At 38.9% G+C, this 27881-nt stretch overlaps 2 protein-coding genes across 4 annotated transcripts; one reads left to right on the forward strand and one right to left on the reverse strand.

Annotated features, from left to right (window-relative positions):
• Nucleotides 1-985: 985 nt before the first annotated feature.
• On the reverse strand, nucleotides 986-26925 carry LOC6646696 (transcription factor HNF-4 homolog). Of its 3 annotated transcripts, XM_002069398.4 has the most exons (8): nucleotides 26204-26925; nucleotides 22285-22448; nucleotides 3026-3428; nucleotides 2466-2962; nucleotides 2269-2406; nucleotides 1964-2200; nucleotides 1234-1893; nucleotides 986-1166 (listed from the first exon to the last, which is right to left on the reverse strand). In XM_002069398.4, exons 2-8 carry the CDS (start codon nucleotides 22376-22378, stop codon nucleotides 1120-1122), a joined length of 2076 nt encoding a protein of 691 aa, XP_002069434.1. In that variant the 5' UTR covers nucleotides 22379-22448; nucleotides 26204-26925; the 3' UTR covers nucleotides 986-1119. The 3 variants fall into 3 exon arrangements, with proteins under 3 accessions (XP_002069434.1, XP_015033026.1, XP_015033025.1); XM_015177540.3 differs by lacking the exons at nucleotides 22285-22448; nucleotides 26204-26925 and adding an exon at nucleotides 13430-13705; XM_015177539.3 differs by lacking the exons at nucleotides 22285-22448; nucleotides 26204-26925 and adding an exon at nucleotides 3901-4099.
• LOC6646697 (catalase) lies at nucleotides 24292-26077 on the forward strand. The gene has a single exon (XM_002069399.4). It carries the CDS (start codon nucleotides 24451-24453, stop codon nucleotides 25969-25971), a length of 1521 nt encoding a protein of 506 aa, XP_002069435.1. The 5' UTR covers nucleotides 24292-24450; the 3' UTR covers nucleotides 25972-26077.
• Nucleotides 26926-27881: the final 956 nt, after the last annotated feature.

A 27881-nucleotide genomic window follows, 5' to 3' on the forward strand; every position in this document is an offset into this window, starting at 1 on the left:
GCAGAGTCATTTTCGAGGCTCGATTCAATCATTAAATTATTTTAATATTCTCATCAGGCTCTGCCTTATATGAATTTTCCAATGCTGGGTGGGGGTATGTCATTAAGCATTCTTCGCTAGTTAAAGAAAAATTACCTTTTGAAATGAACAAACTAGGCTAGACTAGAATAGGCCAATTATATTTTAAAAAAATTTACATAAACACTCTTGAAATCGTTTTAATTTGGAATACCTAATTAAAAATGGATAGGGAGGTTAAATCTAAAGTCAATACAATAAACTTCATCTAAACTACTCAATTCTAAGATAGAATATAGTACAATAATTTTGACTCGATGGTTAAAACAAATAAATTTAAAAAGTTTGTAAACTATCCAACCAAATGTTGAAAATACAATTGAACTTTATGAGACTATATTAAAATTCATTTGGACTTAGAACTTACTTTATGTCTTTTGATTTTGAAATATCCATTGATTATTACAATATAGCTTGAATTTGTCACTCAGATTCGACGATGATTTCCGTTTGACACAAATAATAAAAGAGTTAATAGGTAATATTTTTTCAGTAATATTTTTTTTGTTTGTTTTATTCACTCAGCCATTTTAAACTAATTTGTATATTCTACATGTTCATATAAAAATAGTTTTTTTCTTTTCATTTAACATAGAATATGTGTATATGGTAGGTATATTACATTATCGTTTCGTAGTCTAAACAACACCCTAACCTACAACAAAATATTGCATAGTAAATGGATATATGTATAAGTATGTAAATATATATAACGTATATAGATAACCAACAAACTTTCTACATGCTAGGACTTGTATATATGTATTATAGCTATGTATGTAAAGATTTTTGAGCAAAACTATTGACTCCAGAAGAAAAATCGATTGCAACTGCTTGCAAATATTACAAATTAAGCAACAATTTCCAAAATACCTACTTACTGACTAATAAAAAGTATCAAAAAATGTTTCAAGGCATAACAATTAAGTAAGTTTTTTATTTCCGTTTTAGTTAGGCACTTAGGAGCTAGCAAGACGGGCCTGTATATTTGTGGGTGTGGGGGAAGGGGGTATGCCAACAGAAGGCCATTGCACCAAGGTTTTAGTATCCCGTTTCGGGTTCCTGTTTGAGCGTCATGCGACAGGGTTCTGCAAAGGAGAAAAACGAATCGAGTTTCAGAACATTTCCCATATAAGGACACTCGATGACACTCACCCATCACATAGTTGGCTTGACTGGTGGTCAGTAGCTCGGGGGCACGAATCTTGAGGGGCGTGCGACATAGCAGCTCGTCGGCGCTGCTCCCCTCACTCCGATTGTATTCGTTGAGTGTTATGTCCGCGGGATTGCGTATGCCCAGACCAACGGCGGAGTCGGCCGGCGACGCCGACGTGGCGGTTCTTTGGTATGGATGCATACGCTGTGGACTGTGTTGTTGTGTCTGTAGGCCGGCGGATCGGCTGTTGTTGTAATTTCTTGCAGCGGAATCAATATACGGACTCTCCTGATGTGGCTGCTGTTGCTGTTGTTGTTGTGACTTGGGACTGCCCAACGGCGGGGACACTGCAGCCGGAGCAACAGCCACTGTAGGTGTAGGGGTAGATGCTGATGAGGTGGAGGCGGCTACTGCAGCTGCAGCTGCCGCTGAGCTGGCGGCATAAGCTCGGAACGTGTCCTCTGCATGGTTGGCCTCGATTAGTGCCTGGATGTGTTGCACATCTATGTCCAGACCATTACTGGAACCCCCAGCCAGTGTCTCTAGTGTGGAGGGGTTAACTCCCTGGCTGGCGTCTAAGCTGCCTCCGTGCGTCGGACTCTGGTAATCGTTTGGATGATTGGGTGGCGACAAAGGCAACGAATTGTCAGCCAACTCGCCTGCATTTCAAAGGGTGGAAAGTTGTCAAATGAAATAGAGAGTTTTAATCAATAGTTTGATTGAACTCACCGCCTAGCAACATCTCCTGGAGCAGGGAATCAATATGGGCCACTCCAAAGATTTTGGCAAATTGTATTTGCTCGATCATCTGCCAGGTGATGGACTGCAAAACTGGCAAGATAAGCAAAATTTCCCCAAACCGTCCACGCGACTCGTATTGCCGGTCTGATATGTAGTCCTCGAGATTGTTGAGTATCTGATGGCGCAAGGATTTGATGCGATGCGGCTCGTTCAGGCCCTTGGCATCTAATGAGATTTGGTGAGACGACAATAATTAACCGAATGATCGCCGGTCACAATCGAGATCTACTCACTTGGATCAAAGAACACCAACGCCTTAATGCAGGCGAATTCCGTATCGTCAATGCCCACATCTTTCATCACCACAACCAGTTCATCAATGATGCGCGCCCCTATTCTCGATATATCCAAATTGGGCGAGACAAGTGGATCTGGAGGACAAGAGCAACGTGGCAGTTTCGTCTAACCAGTTTTAATCACCTGGACTTACCTGGACAATGTCTGGTAATCACACAGTTGTTGCTCAGCAGCAGAACATCCCTTAGGTGCATCGATCGGCGCGACAGGCCCAGGAGTAGATGTTCTCCGGCATGGGCGCGCAGAAGGGCCACCTGATCGTCCAGTTGAAGCTCGTTAAAGGCCGGTATCTGCTTGGCCCACTCCACGAGAGTGAGGAGCTGCTGCTTCATCGATTCGCACACGTCGTTGATGCTGGCAAACTGTTTCGTCGACAGATCCTCATTGATATTGGGCTCCATGGCTGCACCAGCCTTCGATTGCCGCGACTCGTTCTCTGCCTTGACCAGGGATATCACCGACAAGCCATTGCCCGGATCGGGATCGTCGTTGGAGGTGCGACGACAACTGATCCGATCACGTTCATTTTGTACGGCTTCCTTCTTCATCCCGGCCTTGAAGCACTTACGTAGCCGGCAATAACGGCACTGATTACGCTTATCCTTGTCGACCACACAATTGCGAGAGAATCTGAGGGAAAACGATTGCGTTATAACCTCGAAAAGGAGTTGGGGAATTCATTTAGATGCTCACCTGCAGGTATACTGATGATTTTTCCTCACACTCCGCCGGAAAAATCCCTTACAGCCGTCACAGCTTGAGGCTCCGTAATGTTTACCCGTTGCCCGATCTCCGCAGATTGCACAGACGGTGGGCGATTGTTGTTGTTGCTGCTGCTGTTGTTGTTGCTGTTGTTGACTGCTGGTACTTCCACTACTGTTGTTGTTATTGTTGGGAGAGTATACGTTGTTATTGTTGTTGTTAGTGCTACTACTGTTGCCATTGCAGACAGTGAAATTCTCGCTACTCTGATTACTGCTATTGCTCAGGCCCAAACCCACCGCATTGGGACTAAGGACATGTCCAATTGGGCTATGGGATGTTGCCGGATGACCCACAGACAAAGCATCCGAATGCATTATATGGCTTTCAGATTCTGCAAATAAAGAGAGAGAGAGACACAGAGTATGTATTAGTTTCATCTCCTGCAAGTTTGAGTGCCGGCTCACAGTTTGACGGGCATTATTCATCTGTATGTAGATTTTCTGATTAGCAATTCGACTCAATTTGATTTAATCAACAATAATTTATGCACAGTTTAAAGGCAACTTGTAACAAATTTGCAGACTTGTTTGAGATGCCATTACAGTTTTGGAATCACACCCGATCATCATTTAATTGACGCCTACGTGAATTCCTAGTTAAAGTTTGACGACTTACAGTTTTAAATGCTCCTCTAAGCAATCATTGCAATGAAAATATGCACACACCCACACATACATTGAAAGGCATGTACATATACTTGTATGTATTCAGGTAAATATCGTAGAAAATGCCTAAATAGCCAACCAACAAAAATCGCGCAATACCAACAATCAACTACAACAACAACTATTATAACAACATACCATCACTTGAGTCTGTATTACTGGTACTAGTGCCACGCCTCTTTCTCTGCCTCCTCGGCCTCCCGGGCAGCCCAGCATCGGCTCCTTTGCCACGCATTAAAACGTTGTCAGCGCGATCGCGACTAGAAATTTTAACTCTACCGGACTTGCGCACCATTTTAGTGCAACTGATTAATGGAAACACGAATCGTCGTCAACGACGACGACGACGACGTCGAAGTCAAAGTAAAATAAAAAAACAACAGTTCAACACCAAAAATAAAAAAAAAAATAACAAAAAAGCAAAATAAAAACTTGCGCACACGCCAAGTCCGATGGCAAAAGCGTCGAAGCTGCCCTCACACTACATCGTATGTTGTCTCTGCTCCCAGTTAGATCCAAAGCCAAGTGGCAGAGGCAGCGACAGCGGCGGAGAGAGAGTCAGGCCTTTTGTACGGGTTAATCAGGGACGGATTCAAGAGGGGGCAACTCCCAAGAGAGAAGCCCCCCCAGTCACTTGACGGAGCAAGGATCTTTTCCCGTTTATCTCTCCTTTTCTTTCGTTTTACCCGTATAGTTACTCGAAATTTCAGAAGCCCTAACCCTAAAGATACCTTGAGAAATGAAGTGAAGTGCCTTTTAGATACGATGCGTTGCCTTAAAAGTGCGCTATTTTTTTAATATTATTGGAAGAAGCCGCTTAAGAAATATCGAATACACGAATACCAATAATTTGGCTTTTCCAATCACCACGACGAGATGGATACTGCTGAGGGTTTAGTAAAGGGTTTTAAAGATGATTTAGAACTAGCTGGGTAATATATTAAACCATCCTAAAATGCTGTTTTATTTATCCAAAAATTTAAATAGCATTAAAAACAAATTCGATTTTTATGATATCGAACTGAGCTGAAGCGAGCTTTGGACAAACCCTGCTGTCGAATTAGCATTAAAATACTTTGGGGAGTTAATTTTTATTTGGTGCCACGGGGCCATCAGAATGCTAAATCCGGCTCTGGCGTTAAGCGACGCTTAAATCAATTCAACTGTGTTTGCATATACATATTTGTTTGCTCTCTCCCTCTCGCAAAGCCAGAAGAGAGAGAGACAGAGAGAAAGGGAGAGAGCCAGCAGCAAAACCAGACTTAAAGCACAGAGTCAAACACACTCACACAGTCGCACATAGAAATTTATAAATAAACAAATAAATAAATTTTGAAAACAAGCCGGCTTTAATTTGAACATCTGTGTGTGTGTGTGTGTGCGCGCGCTCATAAGTAGAAAGAGAGAGCTCGATAGAGAGAGAGAGACCAAGCAAACTAGAATACAAAATTTCTTTTACTTTTAAGAATTCATGCAACAAGTTGGGGACAGTGGAAAAAATTAGTTATATGGATATAATCGAAATCTAGTTTAATAATCCGTATGATTATCTAATGGCCTACGGAAGATTAGAAAATAAACCGCTAGGGGCGCTGAAGTCTTCAGTGGTTAAGAGAGTGAACGAGATAGACTCCATGAACTATTTACATACATAGATTGATATGTTTCTCGATTAGCATCACCAACTGAGTTGATTTCGGAGACTAAAAAACTACTAATTATCCATACTGATAATTAAAATAAGGCAATTAAATTAAATACATTCATTTTTATTATTAATATCTATTGGCATACAAAATTTCACAAAAATCGGATTATAAACGGACAAGTTATTCGTGTAAACTTTAACTAGTAAGGCCGAAAGCTGATTTAAATATGTTCATACTTTATAAACATTTCAATTTAGTCTTGTAATTTATAAAATACTTGCTTTACTTCTTTACAATAGCTAAAATTAAAAGGAGACAACACTTTTATGACTGTGTTACAAATATTTTCAATTATGTCTGTTAATGGCATACAAGATCTTAAAGATTTGGATGATATTTGTATATTTAATATGTGAAGCAAATTTACGTTAATTGGCAATGTGATGTTTTATCAGTTGCAGATATTCTTATTACCCAAAATTAGCAGTTTAATTAACAGGTTTTTCTTCATTTTGTTAAACACTCCTCGAATACTCAAATTAATCACATCACTCGTCGGAGAATTTCAATTAACACCTTTCGATCCTACTCACCAGGTGTGATTGAAATTTCTTCGGGAATTACAGAATTGTCTAGCCGATTGCAACCATTTCGCTCGAAGAGTTTAACCGAAATAAGAGCAAACGCAGCGAAATTCGAAAAGCCAAAAACAAAAATCAAGTCCAACTTTACTACCAACATTTTATCTTTGTTGCTGTTTTCTGTTTTATCATGACAACAAAATTTCGGGTATTTTTTTTTTTTTTTTTTGTGATACGAAGAGTTTGCAATAAAGCCTCACTGTAAATAAACGAATCTTCGTTGGCTCTTTCCCTCTCTCTCTTTCTCTCTCTCTCTCTCTTTTGGATCACTCAGCTGTTGAAGTTGGCGTTGCCATTTCTCGCTAGAGAAACAGGCCCCGGCATGGAAATGAAATTTTGCCTAGTCATCGTTAGAGTTCAGTTTCTGATATGCGCCGTCACCGTTAGTATGAGCATTGCGAAAAGTTGTTATTCGCCTGATTCGTAATCTGAGATTAAAAATGTTGGATTTTCAATTTAGTTTATATTCTGTTTATACATTCGATTTAGTCAGGCGATTCTATACCAATACATATTTTATGACCGTTTATAAAATGTTGTTCAAGTGCCCAGCACTTCTACCTTTCTCTATCTCTATGTCCCGCAGTCGTTCTACTCTCTCTCACCTGCTTCTGTCTCTCAGTTGTTGATAAGACTAAGTGAACGCGTCAACATTTTATTTGACTAATATGATCTAAGGGAGGAAGATACGATCTCTAGGTAGCTGGGAGAGATGGTGGAATGAGAATTTTAAATTCAAACTTGTTTCATTTTTTGTTCTTGTGATTCTCAATTTAATATGCTTAATTGATATGTCGACGAGCCTCCAAAAAAAAAAAAATTACCCGACGAGCCCCATGAAAAACAAACAAATAAATATGCCCAAATCAAACTGGGAGAGCGGAATGAGCGAAAATAGCAAAAGGCATAAATCTATACTATGAAAATACTTATACACAACATTTCACGCGTCTGTGTTAGTTCCAAAGAACTGAGGAACCTATTTTTGGTAGCCACATTCAAAGTGTTTCAAAAATAAAGATACATATATATGTACCTACGTATGTGTACACACATATAATACTATATACATAGCTAGGATCAATCTGTGAGAACGAAGTAGGCGAGGGACTTGTCCTTTTGAAAAGTTCTACTTCTTCCCCTAAATGAGTATTAGGGATAAATACTAAAATATGTATATATAAGTGAGAATACCTGCTTAGATCTTATACATTATATGTACCTGTATATTATATTTGTATTTTCGCTTGCGTTTGGACAACATTGGACATTCTATGTGCGAAATTCGCCAAAACAAAAATCAACAACATTTATTTATTTTTAGCTCAATTGTTTGTGTTTTGGTTTCTGGATGAAATTTAGAAATTCCTCTCTTAGAATCATAACATGTAGGATTGTAAGTCAAGAACGGAATGAAACTTTATGAATAAAAGATAAACGATGATTCAGTTGCAAATAATTATTAGTCATATGCAGAAAATGAAGTTCAATCAATTGATAAGATTTTTAAGCTCTTCAAGTTGAAGGAAAAGTCGAAATGGCGTATGAATGTTAATGGAATCGTTTGAAATCGCCAGATGTCGCTCGATTTTGTAGATATATAAGTAATTGCTTTCGATTTTCGATGTTAATAGAACTTCAATGGCGACCTGTGGGCAATGGAAATTTGAAATTTTTCCTATATAGAACATAAATTGTTCCTACATACATATATACATATGTATATTGCATTTGAATAATCGATTTGCCAATTACAACAAAGACCTCAATTAAATAAATGTACATATATTTCGAATTTGCTTTGTTTCATCGATGACAACAATGGGGACGACTAACATTAGCTGTGTAATTTAGCAGTGCCCCCACCCCTTTTTGAAACCGCCCCTTTCCCGTCTCAATCGACCTGCCCGCTCGGCACGATCAACTTTTTGTATGTGCGTTTTTTTTTATAACCTCTTATCGCCTTGGCTCCATGGCGGCAACATTTCAATAACGTGCCTAATGGCATTACTGATAATAAGTAATAGAAGAAATTCAAAATCGAAGCAGAGAGCAGCAACAAAAGCAGCCAAGTGAGTCAACTAGAAAAAGGCTAGATATCAATTTGTTGTTCTGTTCGTTTACTTCAAATTGCATGTCAAAGATCAAATTCGATCGTCGAGATGCGTAAGAAATCGACAAAACGATGACAAAACACAACCGATCAGAAGGAGAAACGCTTTTTCCAATTGTCACGTTGGTGTAAGAGGAAACTTTTGATTATATGCACATGATTTAAGCAACAAATGCAGGAGCGGATTAAGATTGGGGAACTCCCGCCCGATTTCGATTCACTTTTTCATTTAAACCCATGTCTTCTTCACATGAGAAAGTAATTCTAGATTAAAAGATAGGTTTTCCAAGCTCGAAGGACTACTTTGAGAACGCAGTTTAACCAACTCTGAATCACCTGAAATGTGAGCCGCCACTGTGATATAGGACTGCCGAGATAATACAATGGATATCGGTAGAGAGACAACAGCTGCACTGCACTCGCTGCGACTGATCTATTATAAAATCACGTATGCCAATTAGTCAAGGTTGTCTATTAGTATTGTGGACGCAATTGAAACTTTTTGTTTTATTTTTGTAAGGGTTCATTAAACCTACATACGTAAAGAATGATGGAACTTTACATTAGAAAATGGCAAACATTTGATGGCTTTCGGGTGTTGTCTAATGACGTGGCTTAAATACTTCCTAATGACTAACTAATAAGTTACCCAAGACTTCTGCACTTGCTAAACCGGCAATTAAATTGTAAAATTGTTTAATTTGGGAATTTTACTCGTACTCCAACAAACGAATACAAAATTAAGATTTGCATCCACAATGATGAGCAAATATTACATAAGATGTTTAGAAAATATATTAGAAGTATATTTAGTTTGAGGTTTATCGATTGGGTAACAAATAAATTTGCTATTCAATCTATTTGGGTGGAAACGCAAACGAAACAGTTAACCAATTTGGGCAGATTTATAATGGGTGGATCGTATATCAGTAAAACAATTTTCCGAATGGTTAAGCTTGAAAATTTCGAAATAAAATTTGTGGTTCGTTTATTGGATTGGATTGGATTGGGTTTTCCCCTAAAATCAGACTTGACAATTAAATTGTATAAAGAAAGTAAAGTAAGAGCTGAGCTCATAGCTCTCTGTCATCTAGTCAAATATTTGGCTAGACTGCGAGGCGTGAAATCCAACAGGGCTTTATTAAAAGGGCTGAAATATGTCGCATCATTCGCACCCATCTACATATATTCGAATCTATATCTATCCGATTCGATCATTATTTAGATGATCTCTGAACGGATGTTTGTCTAAGCCATTAGAAAGTGTCAATTGTCAATTATTTCTGTGTGACTTTGGAGTGCAAATATCGGGCGATCAAAGATATATATGGGGGTAGCCACCATTTACGTATCTAGATGTGAAATAATTCCAAGTTAGCTATTTATCGGGTAAATAAGACAATGTCTAAGACTCTAGGGATTTTGGTATCGGGCAAATCCCGAATGCGATCATTGGGATAGTTTGGGTGGCATTACGTATCGGATTGGTGATTCCATCCATACATATATCTCTATAAACATAGTATATACAGATATGGATGACCGTATGTACGTAACCTGTTTAGAAGAAAACTTGATCCAATTAAGATTTCAACTTTTCCATACTTTTGATTAGCTTTTTCATTAGTTTTATGACTAATAATTGCTTGCATATTGTCTGTAATTAAAATACTAAAAACGTCTCAATTAAATTGTTATTAACAAAAAGTCAAAGCAGCAGACACAATAAAACCTGGACCAATCATCTGACTTGTATAAGCATCAAGAGTAGATATATATACTAACATCAGTACATATTAGTAGTGAGTTTTTTATATATGTACCTATTCATAAATCTCGACAACAACAACAGCAAAAATCGACTACTTCTATTACTCTTCTAGTATGTGCACAATCAAGTCAAGTGTAATTTCCATTAAATATGTTTGTTATACTCAATTCGCTTAGTCTTGGTGCTTGAGCCGTTTTAATTGGGCGCTAACGTGTTTCAGATACATTTGTATCTCTCCTAGTCAAACAGTCAGACGGGCAGTCGGACAGACATACGCTCGGAGTCGGAGCATAGAGGCAATTATACAGTCTTTTGCCTTGAACTGTGTAGCACGGAGACGTCGCGACATTTAGAACTTGACATTGTCAGAGCATTTAAATAAATAAGCTCAGTTCAGCATCATCAATTCAGCCATCCATCCATCCGTCCATCTATCCATTCATCCAACCATCTGCGTAGCTCACCTCTCGGTGGTCGGCTATCCCAATAAAATATGTCTACCAAAGCGTTTTATTCACACCTGAATTAATTCTTATGGTTTTGGGTTTTCGCTTTTATGGCCCAACTAATTAACATTAAAAACTAGGCAACTCTTTCACCTGAAGGCGGGAGGGACAATTTCGGCTAGTCATCGTGATGAACAATATCTTTTTGCTTGGGCAGCATGACGAGGCAAAAATACAATTTTTTGGGCTAGACCTACCCCAAATAGGGAAGCACTTGACATCTGATAGGGATGCACATCACTATCGCCCTATACGATCAGCGACAAAGAGTTGTGATTATAACAATCTGAAAACCCATGGACAACACTTCACTTCGGTATGATTACAATTGGAATATGATCCAAAACTCCAACGAGCTTGCTAGAGAATATTTATTTACATTTTATACTATTCATGGTGACAATTGGCATTGTTCTCACATTTTAGGTAATTCAGAACCAGAAGCCAAGTTTAATGAGGTATTTGTAATATTTTTAAGGTACTAATGTCGATATGTTAAGAATTGATAACGATGTAGCCGTGTTTCTGGGCCACAATGACTGGGATTTGAGTTATGGAACCCAAAATGCAGTTAACATGTCAGATCGAAAATGGATGCAGGAGTGGGAAAAGGGGTGTACTGGCCAGACCCACCTACCCAACTCTCATACAAGCCCATGTTTTCACGTAAGGAAAGCGGCAGAGTTGCCAGCGACCTCATCCCAAGACAAGGATCGCGTGAATTCTTTTCTTTACAGATAACCAGCCATTTAAGCCATTGGGTCTGTCAACATCTGCTTTAAACATCTACTGGAAATCGAGCCAACAGGGCAAAAGGCAGGCATTGAGCTACCCAGTAGAAATCACAAAACATTCCCAACACTGAAACTAGTAGCTTGGAATGGGACAAATTAGCGGTGGGAAAACCAGCGCAGACCAAATCTGAGAATCACGTGGACCAACTAAACCCACTGGACTGCACCAGCTAATTTAAGGTAATAGCCCCATGCTATGAAAATATCGCGGAAAATAGAATCTTTCGTTAAAGAATAGAGTTTTAGATCAATAACTATGGTTGTTCTTTCGGAATTACATTTGTTTCAAGCTTAACTAAGATCATACAGCTATTTGGCATAACATTCATCTATCTACTATAGGTTTTAGGCCATATTTTAAAGGAGATTCTACTTTTAACACAGTCACACCAAGTTGAAAGTGATTTTTATGCGAAAGTATTTCTTGAAATCCTATGTTTGATAATGCCGAAAACATATGTCTTTTCAAATCAGATATGATCTCTGTACAGTACCAGATATGGGAGCTATTGTAAAGTACATGTCGTTTTAAAATACATTTCGAAATATTCGACTGTATCGGTTAAACATATGCACATATATTAAGCTCAATGCGGGTTCTCCAGATACTTGAGATTTTTGATTTGAGTGTTATCTGCTTCTGGTTTTCAGTGCTCAACCAAAAAGTTGAGTACTCCTAGTTCAGGTATTTTGGTTTCTTTGACAATTCTTATCAATAATAAAGATCAGTTTTTACTGTAGTTCTACGAGCCTGAAGACTAATTTTCAAGTGGCCCTTTTAAATGAACGCCAATCCCAAACCTCAATCAGTCAAATGTACACATGTAGGTAGGTAGGTAGGTACATATGTACGAATAATATTTAGTATGTGGTTGTATTTCCGGTTAGGCAACTGAAACTAGGAAAACTCGGTACATAGTGATTATATTATAAGGTAGATGAATAATTACAAGAAATTAAGTACAAATAACACATGTAGTGGCTAGAGAGGTTGTGACGACTATCATCGATGGGGTTAGTCAAAGTGCCTATCACCCTGAGTATTGTACAGAATTGTCAATAATATTATGTGTCTCTATTGATAACAATTAATTAAACCATTCGCGTGTGAAGCAAATGAAACTTGTTGTTTTGTTGTATTCTGCGCTAGAATGGCAATTAAAGTAGAAATGAGTTGAAATTTTTAATGCCCCAACTGGGACATTTGTATGTACAGCAGATTCAGCCAAAAGAAATTGATAATACTCTGAATCTAATGTATAATCACACCACCATTATAATGCTAAATGTTTTACCATTTTGTTATGCATAATCTAATTATACCCCGGGGGGCATATTATAATCGCTTAAAATTCTTGACAAACAGCAAAACAGATCCACTTTCCATTTTTTTCCTTCACTATCTTTGTGTTGTTTTTACTATACCTACATATATTCTATTTGGATGAAATCTTATCATCTGCAACAACCTATCCTTGTCTGTGTGTGGATGCATATGTGGGGGGTAGAAGGAGAGATATGGTATGGGCACAATGATAATCTTTGATAAGAATTGCAATAAAGTTGCTTTTAATTATTAAAAGCAAAACAAAACAGAACAGCAATCTGATAAAATTCTCTTGGTTTGCTGGTGATGATAAAAGACCCCCCCATATAAAGGCACTTATCAGATGTTTAGATATGGGGGCCCAGTCATAAAGCCCCAGCAAGGATGAGCTTGCATATTACATCAATGAAAATGTCGTCCATCATGCAATACCACTTGATCAATGAACACTCAATATCTTTATTATATGGGGTACATAATGGCGACACAAATGTCTGATCTGAAGGATGTCTAGATTTATTTAGGGGTTTTCGCAGTTGTCAGAAGTTACTACAACTTGATCAGCAATTTATTCGGGTCAGAACCTTTTTACCGAGAACTCTACAACAAATACGCTAAAAGTTCTTCTCACGATGACTAGGGAGAAACTTTAGTTTAAGCAAAATGAGTATTTTAGCTGGTTTTTTACGATCTTTTATATGCAAATTGTTTATTAATAATAGTCCAATGTCAGACTACTTTTTGACAGACAGAAAACCGAAGGGAAAGAATAGAGAAGCTGTAGAGATGAAATGAGACGAGATTAAGTCTGTAGATTAAGTCCCTGAAAGTGAATTTACTAGTTACTAGATATCGCTTTGACTCACCCATTATGTGCATTAGATTCTCCTCTAACAGAAATGCATCATCGTAGCTTGAGTTGGTTAGGGTCTCAGTTTTCATATTCAACAAACTGGGCAACATTGATGCATACATTTGGAATTCAATTTTCTTTGTTTACTCTCCTCTTTCTCAAATGAAAATATTGCGAATTAGTTTGCCTCGTGTGAGTGTGTTGGTGTGTGTGTGTGTGTGTGTGTGTGTCTGAAGGGTGTAGAAGGGCTAGTTTCTCATAGACAATTGGCGATTGGCAAATATTTGTAAATCCTTCACACTCTTTTGCAAATTTATTTTTCACAATTTGTTGTTGGGGCACATTGTTGTTGTTATTGTTGCGTTTCCCTTTTTTATAATTTTAGTTGTTGCTGCTGTTGTTGTTGTTGTTCTCCAAGCAATAGACACACTTAAGTAAAGCTAAATATTTGCACAAATTAAAAAACCGAAAAATCGAAAAACCGACAACAAAAAAATGTTCTAGCTGAAGCGCAAAAACAACCGACGGCAATTTGGTTCGCTGTATATTTACATACTGTTTAAATTTTTATTTGGTTGTTTTTTTGTCTTGCTTTTTTTTTTGGAAGGGAATTTACTACAAGCAACCGAAGGCGATGCAGTCAGTGTCCATTCCCATTGATAAATAATGCAAAAATCGTATTAGCGAACGTATATAAGGAAAGGTAGACGCGTATATATACTATATATATATATAGATGGATATGTGTACTTTTTATATAGCTAAAGGAGGATTATCACAGTCCTTTATCAACACTTTTAATTAATTATGGTATTTGTTTAGAAACATTTATTTCTTTAGTTGGATTCCGTTTTAGCCTCTGGCAATGGAACGAACCGGCAGACTGTCGGGTCGGCTCTCAGCTATCGAGTACCGGGTTTCTCTCTGGCTTCTACTGTATTATAACCGCCTAGTGCAAAACATTGACTAAACCTCAAATAATGTTCTCAACACGTACTAACTGTCTTAATATTATTTGTTGTAGATATAGAAGTCGCGACGACGACGTCGGCGCCGACGCAGCAGCAGCAGCAGCAGAGACGATCGCCACTTGCTCGGCTCTGTAGGCTGGGGACCAGTGATTAGTCCAGCCAAACGACAACAACAACAACAACAACAATAGCAATAACAACAAGCAACAATTGTATAAACTTTAATAAATATTATTACCTAGTATGTATGTTTGTTTGTATTTGTTGTATTTTGTTGCTGCACTTGCTTATACTCGGGTCTTAGCAAAATTGTTAACAATTTACGCTGATTACCAGTCGGACTAGATTCGGACTCGGCTCGGTTTCGGAGTCGGATCGTGCCTCGGCAAACAGCCGGGCCGCTGCTGCAGCAGAAGTAGCAGCGATTGTCTGTTATCACTAACCCAGGTTAAGCTTATATATGTATATGGTATATAGTATGTTTAGTAATATATATATAAAATCCTATATAAGTATGTACATTTATGTCGCATATTTGCCTTTGTGCGCTTTGTTTTTGTATGCCATTCATTAGAGTAAATCGTTTTTATTTCATATTTTTTATGATATTTACATAGATTCTTGTAGAGTCTACTGAAGGAGTCATAAATGATTGATGTGGGGTATGGAGGGGAATACACTTGATAGGGAATGGTCATCTGCTCAAGCTAGTGGGAAAGTATGGATCTCCACTCCTTATCTTGAGTGAAAGTAAACTTAACCCCATAGATTTAGTTGTTCTTAATTCGCACCCGCACTCTCTATTCGTTTCCAGGGGGAATCCCTAGACGAAACGACAGTGCCTAAACAAGTTGGGAATCGTAAAAACCCAAAATGCTTATTTAACTTAAACAACTAAGTAACTTTAATTTCAAAAAGGTATATTTAACTTAAGCTATTATGTATTCAGAGAGCTAATTCTCTTTCTTTGTTTATGTTATTTTACTACATATTTGATAAGACCCATGGGTTTTATTTTTCTCACACGTATTGCCGTTGGCAAGCATAATTAAATATTTAAACAAAATATTGTAAAACAATAAAGAGAGCATGAGAGAGACAGAGAGAAAGAGAGAGGGAGAGAGAGCGTTTCGAAAAGAAATTGTGATATTTCTGGCTGATATCACTGAGAGTTTATCAAACCAGAACTAAATGATGTTCTTTCCCCATCATCATCATCATCATTACCATCAGCAACTGTTGAGACAGTTGGAATTATCTATGAATGTCTGTGAGTATTAATAAGGTCGCCCGGATTGCTGATACTCTATAAGGCTGAATAAGCTTAAGCCAAGGCAAGTTGAGCCGCGGTTATCAACGCGAGGTAATAAATATAACCCATACAGAACATTCTCATACATAGTTAGTCAGAGTGACTGCAATGTCTGATAGATGGATGGATAGATAGGTATGTATGTATATGTGTGGTGTGTATGTAGCAGATAGAATGCATAGATAGCGACAGCCGTGCCCGGTCCCAGTTGTCGGGTAGTGGAGACTTGCCAAGTGTTTTGGTTTGTTTGTTGGATCTCGCCAGGCGCAGTCGCAGTGAGATTTTTGTTTTTCGTCACGTTGATTGATACTTTTGATTCAATTGAAATTAATTTGTATTTGTCTGTGCGCGATTGTCATTCAACACCAACGACTCTCAGTTTGTCTCCGTCTCCCTTTTCTCTCACTCTCTCACTCCCGCTCCGAGTCCCACTGGCAATGCACAATCGCAGCGGACTTTCCAGGCCCTCCCGCAAGCCCGTACTTTAACCGGATGGCCGGCCACTCTATGTATACGGCGGAATTTCTGTGACGAAACAGAAGCACTGCCAGTAGCAGTGCCCCACCACAGCCACTCATACTCATATTCAATGTGTACTTTGGCTGCTTGCCGGTCGTCGGTGCCTCTCGCTGGTGATTGGCGTCATCATATTGTTTTGTTGTGGGTCTGTGCGGACAGTTGGTTCGTTCTGCAGCCAGAAAACGTGACGTGGTTGCTATATGAATGGAATGGAATCGAAGCGAGTGGGCAATAGTGGGAAAAATGTTGCAAATTATTGATGGTTACAGCAAGAGGGGCGACAATATCAATTTCTAACGGCCAAAACAAGTTGTTTGATAATAACTGGAGCGCAAATACGCAGAGGTCTAAGGACACACAGAGAATTGAATCCTGAAGGAAGCATTATCATTAAACAAGTTGAGAAGTCAACTAAATTAGGAAAGCATGTGTCTTTTTGGTCCCAATTTAAAACTAGAAGTTCTCAAAGCAGAAACTTTTTGAGGTGATCACAGGGAGGATCCATATTCTAAAGATGGGACGGACTTAATCGAAGGAAAAAAGAAGAAAATTAGGACAGCATCTCTAAAAAGACAGAGCTTTACTATTTAAGCTGCTATGAGATAACAATGTTGGTTAATATCAATTCTAAAGATTAGTAAGATCGTTTTGAAACTTATAGCGTAACATCAAAGAAAGTTTGGCAACGAAAAGGCTTAAATGCAAGGAGTCTCAATGACCTTCTGGTACTCTGGAGTTCACTTGGAAAGAATGACTCCTGTCTCCGGTTGAAAAGGTATTGGATAATTCAATTAAGTAAATGATTAAGTTCTTTATACCATTCTTGTGATTAAGATTCCTTTCAAATAGATGCAAATGAACCCGATGCCTAAAGAAACAGTCCTTCATCAATCCTGTGTTCCGAGTCCCAATAGTCCTGTGATTAAGGACCCAATTAGACGCCACAAAATGAAAATCTTTTGAACCATTTGAAATGACTTGAGCTGAGGGAAACTATTAACTTATATGTATGTATGCTCATCTCCCAATTGGGCTTTATCTTTATAGTATATTCAAAATCTATAGACTTTTCTCAGTTAAGCACTGCACCATTATGGATTTTTGCACTGAAACTGTCCTTACACAATCCACTCCGAATCGTTCTATCCTCACACTTGAGCTAATTTCTCAATTAGAAAAGCAGCGGTGAGCTTTTTCCATATCGTGGGCAACAACAAATACAGCCAGATGCAATGTGATGTGATGTATCTCAGAGATACAACAAAGGCACTCAGCAATGTGGACACATTTCACTTAAAGTTGTCGCCGCTAAATGAAGTGTAAATAGTAAATTGCAGTCAAACATTATGAATATCATCGTCATTATCATTCTGGTCATTATTGCCGTCGTCATCATCGGCATGACGATGATTGCGTTCATCATATGGGTGTGAGTGTAGCATGATCATGATGACAAACAACACATGCAAATCACATGGCTAGTATCTTATGGATACTTGTTTGTTGCATGTGCAAAAATAAACGCATATAAAAAAGTATGCAAATAAAATAATAATTTTCGTTCAAAAAGTTCACTTGACGAATGCGAAAGAGTGAGACAGACAGACAGGGAGAGAGAGAGAAGGAAAGAGTGCGAGGAAGAGAAATGCAAAAGAGAATGTGAAAGAAAAAGAGAGGGAGACAGGTCTTTTGGCATTGCTAATTTTCATAATTCTCTGGAAATTCGCTAGTAAAACGGCCCCACATGTGAGTGTATTGTGTGTGTGTGTGTGTGTGAGTGGAGGCGCTGCGGGAAAAGCGACAGTCAGGCGACACATCAACAACATGAACATGACATGCATTTTATTTTAATTCTATTTTTTCGTCACTGGATTGTAACATTTTTATGCCCCTGCGCGAAGTGTCCATTCTTTCTGATGACAACTAAGCAACACCTAAATATATCAAAGCATATCCGATTATAATCACACTATACAAGTGCCAATTCTGTCGTCTAGATCAATTTTCCAAAGGGAACCGAAAACAATTGATTTATTCCATTTGGAACGGGTTGAATTGTTTTTGAAAAGAACCTTTCAGAACTTTTCTGTAGATATAAAGAGATTTCTAGTCAAATCTTTCAAATTTCCCGATATACTAGAGCATTATACTCATATTCAAAGATCGGAAGGGCATACAAGCTTCATTTTGTGGTCTTATGTTGTGCAAGTTTTCCATCACACCCATCGTGCAGGAAACGCCCGGTTGTATCTTTTAGATAGCAACTGTACAGTAGCTCATGCTCGATAGCAACCAAGTCCCCGATTGCCGATCCCGATCCCAGGCCCGAGGCCGACCCTTTAACAGTTTTCAGTTGGCATTCCGTGATTCATGCCTCCGTTGCGTCGTTGTTGTGTGTTTGGTTTCAAACCAAAACATATGCGTCATGTTTACGATCGCTCCTATTGCTCACACACAAAGTATGATTTCCATAACAACTCACACACAGTTTGTAATTGCAATTAATGCAATCTCCGGCCCATATGTCGGCGGAACAGGCGACAGTTGGGGAGCAAACGTTGTGCATCACTGCCGGAGAGTCACTCAAAGGCTGACGATTGAGGCCTCATTTAACTGATGGAGATCTGACGGCGAGCGATCGTGTCAGAGATCTGGCTCTTAATGCAGCTCGAACTTATCTTGGTTATTAATTTTTGTGAATGTGTATTCTCCGAGGTTTTCTCTTTACAATCCAAAATCACAGGGGCACATCGAGACTACCCCAGATCTATACAACACCCACATCGGAGAAGTTTCCGAACAAATTTCCAATCTCCTACATCAAGGTGTTTGATTTCCTTTCACAATTAAGTTTGTATGTTCGCATAGGATATGGATTTATATCAGTTGGTTAGATTAGTTAAGATACTACTTGTTGGCAATCCTATTTACAGTTACAGTTAAAATTGGGCCTTCAAGATAGCAACCTATCAACATAGTTTAGTCTCCTGCCTGTGTCACATATAGTTAGTTATCTATTGTGAAACTCTTGAAGACCTCAAGCAAATTTCCATATAACGCATATTTGTTTATACTCGTTTGTACTTACTCACACATACACACACACACACACACACACACACATGAGATGGGGAATATGACGCAAGACACTTCAATTATCTTCATAGAAATTAATGAGTGTCTGAGGCGGATATAAAAAAAATATAGAAAAAAGAAAACAACAACTACGGATAACTCAGTTATGTATATATATATATATATAAATATATATAAACTGGGAGGGACAGACACCAGCCAAAGCGGCATTTGCTTACTACTTATCTAGATAACCGAATAAAAAATAATAATATTATTATTTTTAATTATAATCGACTCAAGCGACTCAAGAAGGCAAAAACCTCAATGAAACTACAAAAAAACAGAGATTTGCCATAGTTTCCAAATGAAAAGCAAATGACAGAATGATTGCCCCTCCTCACCCTCTTGCCCCTGGAGGCACTGCCCACCGATGCGAATGCAAATCAATTGAGTTCACGTCTGGGCGATAACCTCGCACCCATATCATATCAGTAGAGCGCAAAACCAAAAGTGTCTAGCAATCTAATATATAGTAAATATGTTTCCAACCAAATAGCCTCAGTCTTTGCTTCGGTTTCGATCTCTTATTAGTGGAAGCGATCGAGGAGACAGAGAGAGGGATGGAGGGAGAAAGAGGGATAGGGAAATCACAAAACTAGAAAGCCCCCCAAAGTCCCTATGCTCTAGGAATTCTCTTAATCCATAGAAAATTGATTGAAATATTGAATCCTTCTTATTAGTTGATCCTCATATGCACATACATATATGTAGGCTTTGAGGTTGGGTCACTGGCAAACCTGTGGCCCAAATTAATATGCCTTCTGTTAGTGTATACAAATGAAGTGCGCTTTAGCTGTTAAGAATAGCTTTCGTCATGTCAGTGGCTAAGGTGACACTAGCATATAAATATATAGAATACAGCACGGAATAGCTTAGTATAGATCCAAAGCAGGCCTGGTCTGTAGCACCTCCTCCCTTAAACCTTCCCCGCACACACCACACCTCACCCCGCACCCCACACCCCACACCTCATTCTATAAATATTCAACAATTTAAAGCTGAGCTTGCTTCTAGTTAGCACTTGGGTCTTGTCGTTTAGTCGCTTGTGTTTGCTTTTGCGCATATTTAACCCTTTGGGGTTAAGTTAAGCATTACGTTTAAGTTTTACTTCGCTTTGTTTTGTAAGGTTTTTATTTGACTTCGTTTTCGGTTTTGCTTTAGCTTTTGCAATTTCAGCACATTTTGCTATATAGCCAACTCTTTCTGTATCTATCCACTTGCAAATAGATGTATTAAATCCAATATAAATAGTTTTATTAACATTTATTAAGAACAAGCAATTATTTTGTTCCTTTTCTTTTTTGCTTTTTGTTCTAATCAATAAACAAATTATAAACATTTATAATGATTGCAGGCTTATCAGGAGGGCCCACAGCGAGTTTATCAAGCCCAGTGCCTATTTATAACAAAAATTCCCTGCACAAATGGCAAACCACCTGAAGCGCAATTTGGGACGATTTCTAGCCAGACTTTTGGCACGTGTTCAACTTAGTCATGGCATTTCTGTCGTCCCTGCAAAAATAGCTCGGAAATCAATTCCAAATCATGCTGAAATCATAAAACATATCATGATAAATCAGTCAAACGAAGCAAAGATTCAATGTCCAAGTTTGTGGAGAAACAAATTCCCGATACGACGACATAATTGATAAAACGAACAATTTTATTTCTTTATATGCACCAAAAGGAGAATATCTACATATGTTTGTATAAACATGTAATCTGAAGCTTTTGTCAGGGTTTGAATCATAAAATATCAAAGTTACCTTGGCTACACTGATATTTATATGCCCTTGCAATCTCATTTCCGCTCCCGAAAATTAAACAAAACTGATTTTCTTCAAAAACTAACAAAGTTAGAACCACCAAGTTTAGTATGTATATTTGTTTAGTATGCGTGCAGATTATTGATATTTAACATTTCTTTCTGATTATCGAAACCAAATTTAGCACACTAATGAGCCCTATTAATATCTACCAACTTAAATCGTCCTTAAATCGGAGTTGGTCGTACTCTAGTGGTCGCGCTAGAGTGCTGCGGGTGAGGGTGTGAGGGTGAGCGAGTTGGCTTATGCTATGAGGCGAATTTAATAGACTTACATTTCGTGGTCCATGGTATACTGAAGTCGGCGACTCGACTTAGTTACTTAATTTTTAATAAAATTAAAACAAATATTTGAATTCATATCAATATTTTGAGTTTCAAATTCTAAAAGTTTCCATGAATTTAAAATCATCAAATATTTTGTTTTTATAGCTATGTTTAAATAGCAAAAAATTGTATAAAAACATATTTTGCAAATGCTATTTGACTTAGCCGATTTTGGGCTCAGTCCAATCCACTTTATGTCAATGCGGCAAATGATAACGAATACAGACGATATTTTGCAGAATATTTTTGCATCAACAAAAGCATAAAAAAACATCGAAGTGTTTTCGCCAAATAGTTAAAGAAAGGTCATTGATAACTCAGCTCCTTGGAATGAAAGTCCTTGTTTGACACAACTCTCACACTAATCCATTAGGGGACTCTCGAGTGAGTTAGTTGTATGTCAATTCCTTTCTTTCCTTTAAGTCTGGTGTTATATGTGAAATGTTTTTCGGATTGTTCTTATGGGAGCTACATATATACTCCGTCAACCTCTCGGATATAATCAAAACTTGGAGAAAATGTTCAAAAACTTATTAACCACAAAAGGGCTAAGTGGTTATAGTGGTTTGATCGGAAAGGACACAAAAAGTCTAAGTGGTTATAGTGGTCCGATCGGAAAAAGTCACTTCTTAATAGCTTTTAAACTGAGGCAGAGTGAACTTCTGGATCAGCCATCGGTTAATCGACTTGGATGATCAGGAATCTAACCAATTTTATATTGTTTACTCTAAACAATCTAACAAAATTGGAAAACCTATTCCAAATATGTGACTTACCAGACTCATGCAAGTCCTGTTCCATATTCTCCACTTTATCGACCTTCATTAGCTGCTGTCCATCGGTGATTGTCAAATCTTGGGGATGCTTCATGGTATATTCTTGTTAGTTATTCCTGTGGTAGTTATAGATCTCCCACCAGTCCAGACACCATGGTTGGCAACTGTAAAGGGAAAGATAAGCAAAAGCCGTCAATTGGTATTTTTTGCTGTTGTGTTATTAATTGGGGTAATTCAATTTGATAGACTGCAACTAACTAACTAAGTAAGCCGTCGACTTACATAGGAACACAGACATGAGTTTTACAGTTCGAATAGCTTTCCGGTCAATAGCTGGTCCGATAAGCCCAACTGAAGTATTGTCCATAAATCTATTTATTCGTACAACTCGAGAGTGGGCTTGACTTGACAGCTAAACGTTTCTCATTACATACCCCCCAATGGGGGGTCGCATGTTTTATGGTTGTGTACACAAACCTCTCCTCTTATCGTTATATGTCGATCTATATAAATATGTGTACTATATACATACATATGTGTGTGCAGGTATTTTACGATTCAATTGTAAACCAAAACGACTCAACTTTATGCAGACGTGTCTCTCTGCCGCAACCCGCCAAAAAACCATATACCACATATGTATGTCCACACATTCACTCATACATATATATTTACAGGAATAGTAATCTTCAACACTTTATTGACTGCCCAGACCCTGATATACAAAAACATTTAGACGAAGAAAAGAGAAAGACAGCGATAGATAGAGAGAACGAGAAAAAAGTTGCTTTCGCTGATAATGTTGAAACAGAAATTGTGATTATTATCAGACTTTTATTATTTTCTCTAGCCAGTGTTCGTCGCTGGTGCGTATTTGCTGGAGTGCCATAACAGCCGATAAGCTCCGTGGCAGCTCTATACTAAGTAGGGGCTCAATCTACCGCTGCTCCGACGTCCTTCTTATCGGATCCGCACACTGTCACAGACCCCCCCTCCTGTTTGCCAAATTGTCACCTTTGAACGCTCGTGACTGTCGCGAGTCACAGCCGACAAACGTTTTGCGTTTGGCGAAAACCCTTTTCAATTTTATCACTACAAATGTGGGCAGGGCCGTCAAATCTAGATTTGGGCCCGAACTTATATCACTTTTCAGACAAATTAATGAACAAAAAATCAAGGCAGAGAATAACTCCTTGTGTTTCTTATATTTAATCTAACTAACATTTGTTGCAATATATCCGGTGATGATACGCAAAGTAGAAAACATTTATCCACAAAATGAACATTAGTAAATCGAAACATTAAACTAATTGAAAATTTAGAGTACTCTAAAATATTATGAGTATTCATAGCACACTAAATTTCCGAATGACTAAGTCACTTAATTTCTCATTCATTCGTTGACGTCAAAAAACTGATACGATCATTCATTACATGGACAGATTTGGACAAGGGAAGGGTGTGGCCAAGTTGCTTTGCTGGTGAACATGTTCACTTGTTCTTTTTTTCGAAGTGAGTCGACTCGCTCACTTTGCTCAGTTGCTCATTCACAATGCTCACTCACATTGCTCAGTTGCTCACTGTTCATGAACAGCTCAAAGCTAGTGAGTGTTGTAAAACAGCTGAGCAAAAGAGCATGTGAGCAAAAAGAGCAAGTGAACAATAGTGAGCAAGTGAGCAAAAAAGAACAAGTGAGCAATAAAGAACAAGTGAGCAAAAAAGAGCAAGTGAGTAATAAAGAACAATTCGAGAGGAACATGTTCAGTTGCTCAGTTTAGTGAACAACTCTTTTTTGTTCACTCACTCATGAGCAACCCAACACTACTTTGCTGGGGGCGTTTATCAAAATTGCATGACGACTTCGAAGACTTAACGAGGGGGCGTAAAGAGAGTCGAACAAGTAGAAAACATTCTTAAGAATTTTTAAGTTTGAATAGCTGACCAAAGTAGTCAGGTTTAGTCGAACTTTACGTTTTCCAGGAAAAAAACCAAAACATTTTTCATTGAATTAAACTTCACTTGGAATTTATCACTAAAATCTCTAGTCAGAGAAACAAATAATATTCATTCTACATAGTATCAAAAGCATAAAAATTTCGACTATTTTGCAGACACATCAATACTCTTCTTTTAGGCATTTGCAGTTCTTAGTGACAAAATTTGAAAATGTGTTCTCGAGACCCGGCTTCCAATCAACTAATCGACTACAAGACCAACGATTCCGAGGTTCAGAAAGAATGTACCACGTCTGGAGGAGTAAGTATAGGGGTTAAGGACGCCATTCAGACGGTGGGACCACGGGGTCCGGCCTTGCTGCAAGACTTCGTTTTCTTGGATGAGATGATGCACTTCGATACCGAACGCATACCGGAGCGTGTAGCCTATGCCAAGGGGGCAGGGGCATTTGGTTACTTTGAGTGTACCCACGACATAACCAAGTTTTGTGCGGCCTCGCTCTTTGAGCGTGTGAGGAAACGGACAGCGATCGCTATGAGATTTTCAGTTGCTTGCGGAGAGAGTGGCTCGGCCGATACGGTGAGGGAGCAGCGGGGATTCTCCGTCAAGTTCTACACGGATGATGGAATCTGGGATATTGTTGGTTGCAATATGCCTGTATACTATGTAAGAGATCCATCTTTGTTTCCCAGCTTGGTCCATGCCCAGAAGAGGAACCCACAAACCCATCTTAGAGATCGGGACATGTTTTGGGACTTTATGACTTTGCGCCCCGAAACACTGCATGCTCTGGTGATGTATTTTAGTGATCGCGGCACTCCGGATGGCTATCGTCATATGCATGGTTATGGAGCACATACCTATCGTATGGTTAATCCCAGTGGCGAGACATACTATGTCAAATTTCACTTCAAAACGGATCAGGGTATAAAGAATCTGGACTGCCGTCGCTGTGATGAGCTGAGGTCCCATGACCCCGACTATGCCATCAGAGATATGTACAATTCTATTAAAAAATGCAATTACCCCAGCTGGAGCATGTTCATCCAGGTGATGCTCAATGAGGAGGCCAAAAAGTGCAAGTTCAATCCATTCGATGTCACCAAAGTGTGGCCTCAGAAGGACTTCCCCCTGTTGCCAGTTGGTAAACTAGTTCTCGATCGCAATCCGACCAACTACTTTACCGAGATCGAACAGTTGGCTTTCAGTCCTGCCCACATGGTGCCTGGGATTGAGCCTTCTCCGGACAAAATGCTCCAAGGACGTCTCTTTTCCTACGGGGACTCGCAGCGCTATCGCTTGGGCACGAACTACATGCAAATCCCGGTGAATTGTCCATATCGGGTCCAAGTGAGGAACTTCCAGCGTGATGGTGCTATGACTGTCAATGATAATCAGAGCGGAGCCCCGAATTACTTTCCCAATTCCTTCTGCGGTCCCAAGGAGAGCTCCCGAGCTCTCGCCTTGCAGACCTGCTGTCCCGTTGCGGGCGATGTCTATCGGTACATGAGTGGCGACACGGAGGACAACTACAGTCAGGTCACCGACTTCTGGACCTACACGCTGGACAATTGCGGTCGCAAGCGTCTTATCCGTAACATGTCCGAGCACCTGTGCGAGGCCAGCCAGTTTTTGCAGGAACGTGCCGTCAAACTGTTCACCGCAGTCCACTCGGACTTTGGTCGTCTGCTGACAGAGGCCCTAAATACAGCCAGGATATCCAAGTTGTAGGAGATCCCAAGATCAAAAATTGAAATTACTTAAACTGAAAAATGCCTTTCGATGTTTATGGAATTGTATGTTCGTATAGTTGGAAAATAAACTACAATAATTGTGATTGTTGGTGGTTTCTTTTGTTAGTGTTTTTGTGGAATTCATAGGATTTGTTGAAGGGAAGCCCCCACTCCTTTTGATTTTCTGACTACGCCCATGATAAACAATGAGTTTTAGTATGGAAACTTACTCCAAGTTTTAATTCAAGTAATGACCAGGCAGAGGCGGGTTACAGTTCTGCCGTTTTATCAGCTTCTGTTGTTGTTATTGTTGTTGCTTTTGTTATTTGTTGTTGGTTCTGAATGTTGATTCGAGTTGACCGCATGAATGAAAGCGAAGTAGACCAACAGACGAGACAAACGAAACGTCGACGTCAAAACACACTTGTTGATTTCTTTGTGTGTGTTTTTTGTTTTATTTTTGTTTTTGTGTCTCGTTATACATAATTAAAGTCGCTGGCGGGCACACATCCATATATTTATACACTTTTGTTGTATTTTTACTAACTTGAACACTTCCACTTTGGGGATTTTGTTTTGCTTCTGATTTTTATTTGTGTTTTTATTGCACTCTACTCCGCCACGTCTGAAGGCGGCTTTTCGCTGTTTAATTAACAAATCGGTAAGGGGAAGAAGAGAAGCCAATGCACTTGCGAATTTAGTAAATTTATTTTCGAAATTATGATATGGTATGTATGAATCTGTACAATTTAGTTAAGTTTCCCGATTCAATGTTCTTTTTTTAACGGTTTCGTTGTCCGTCTTCGAACTCAACTACGGCTTCTGTGGGGCCCAGGCCCATTATAAAAGCCCCAACTGACAAGAGAGGCGCTTATCACTCTCTCTTTCAACTGTCTCTCTTGCTTGCTTACGCTTGTTTTATTTATTTTTTTTTTTGTTCGCCAACTCACTCTCTTTCTCTCTCACAGTTACACACACGCACATACACATACACTCACACATATGAATAATAATATTTTAGTCTGCTTGTCTGCATCAAAATTGTTACGTAGTTCTGTTTCAATCAAAACAAAATATGTACATATTGTATATTAAACTTTTGTTTCACTTGTATTCATTATATAACCAAAGTTGTTGATTAAACACTAGTCTAGTGTCTCTTTCTAAGGAATGTCACGCCGTCTACAGGTTGATTGAACCCACTCACACCCACACGCACACATGGACACACATGCACACTCATACTCTTTACTCCAGGCCGGCGGCAGCCCGTTCATACCACACGACGATACAATTGGCGACTGAATCAAAGTCGAAGTCGCCAAATTCAGCAGCGGGCTAGAACCGGGGAGAGGCATGCAGGGGAGGGGTTCCCCAACGTCACTCCATTCCGAGCATGTAAAATTGCATAGAACTCGCGTGTCTCTGGCGAAGTGTCATCAACAAATCTATTAATTGATTGAGTTTTAAACGAAGCTACGCGAAAATTATGCCCCACACACCAAGATATTCACAATATTTCAGCAGAGAGTGAGAGTTACGCTCCTCATTATTTCGCGCACTCTCTCGCTCTCTTTCTTCTTTATCACGTCAATTTTCCATTTCCATTTCCACTAGCTGATCGTGCTGTTTAGGTTGCCAGCTCGTCAACAGTTGTCATGCTTTGTCTGGCAGCACTCTGAATAGACAAGTGCAAAAGCTTTCATTTGACATTCGAAAAGCTCTTTTTGTAAGACGAGCGCAAAATTTTAAAATTTTTGTGTTGTGAGCTTCTTTTGCAATCTTTTCAAATGTGGATAATCAGCAGAATATTGAAGCTAAACGTGAAATTTAAAAAGATATTCATAAATGGACAGCAATTATATATAACATTTTATGACAAAACGTGCTTTTGTCTAATATGTTGAT

Source organism: Drosophila willistoni (genome assembly GCF_018902025.1).
Source record: "Drosophila willistoni isolate 14030-0811.24 chromosome 2R unlocalized genomic scaffold, UCI_dwil_1.1 Seg167, whole genome shotgun sequence".
NCBI lineage: Eukaryota > Metazoa > Arthropoda > Insecta > Diptera > Drosophilidae > Drosophila > Drosophila willistoni.

Bases quoted from the DNA above. Each gene is read 5' to 3' on its own strand.
- LOC6646696 (XM_015177539.3), bottom strand. From the start codon at position 4,057: ATGGTGCGCAAGTCCGGTAGAGTTAAAATTTCTAGTCGCGATCGCGCT. The intron at 2,963-3,025 runs GTGAGCATCTAA...GTTTTCCCTCAG, and splicing joins AATCATCAGTATACCTGCAG to ATTCTCTCGCAATTGTGTGG. The intron at 2,407-2,465 runs GTAAGTCCAGGT...CTTGTCCTCCAG, and splicing joins GATTACCAGACATTGTCCAG to ATCCACTTGTCTCGCCCAAT.
- LOC6646697 (XM_002069399.4), top strand. From the start codon at position 24,451: ATGTGTTCTCGAGACCCGGCTTCCAATCAACTAATCGACTACAAGACC.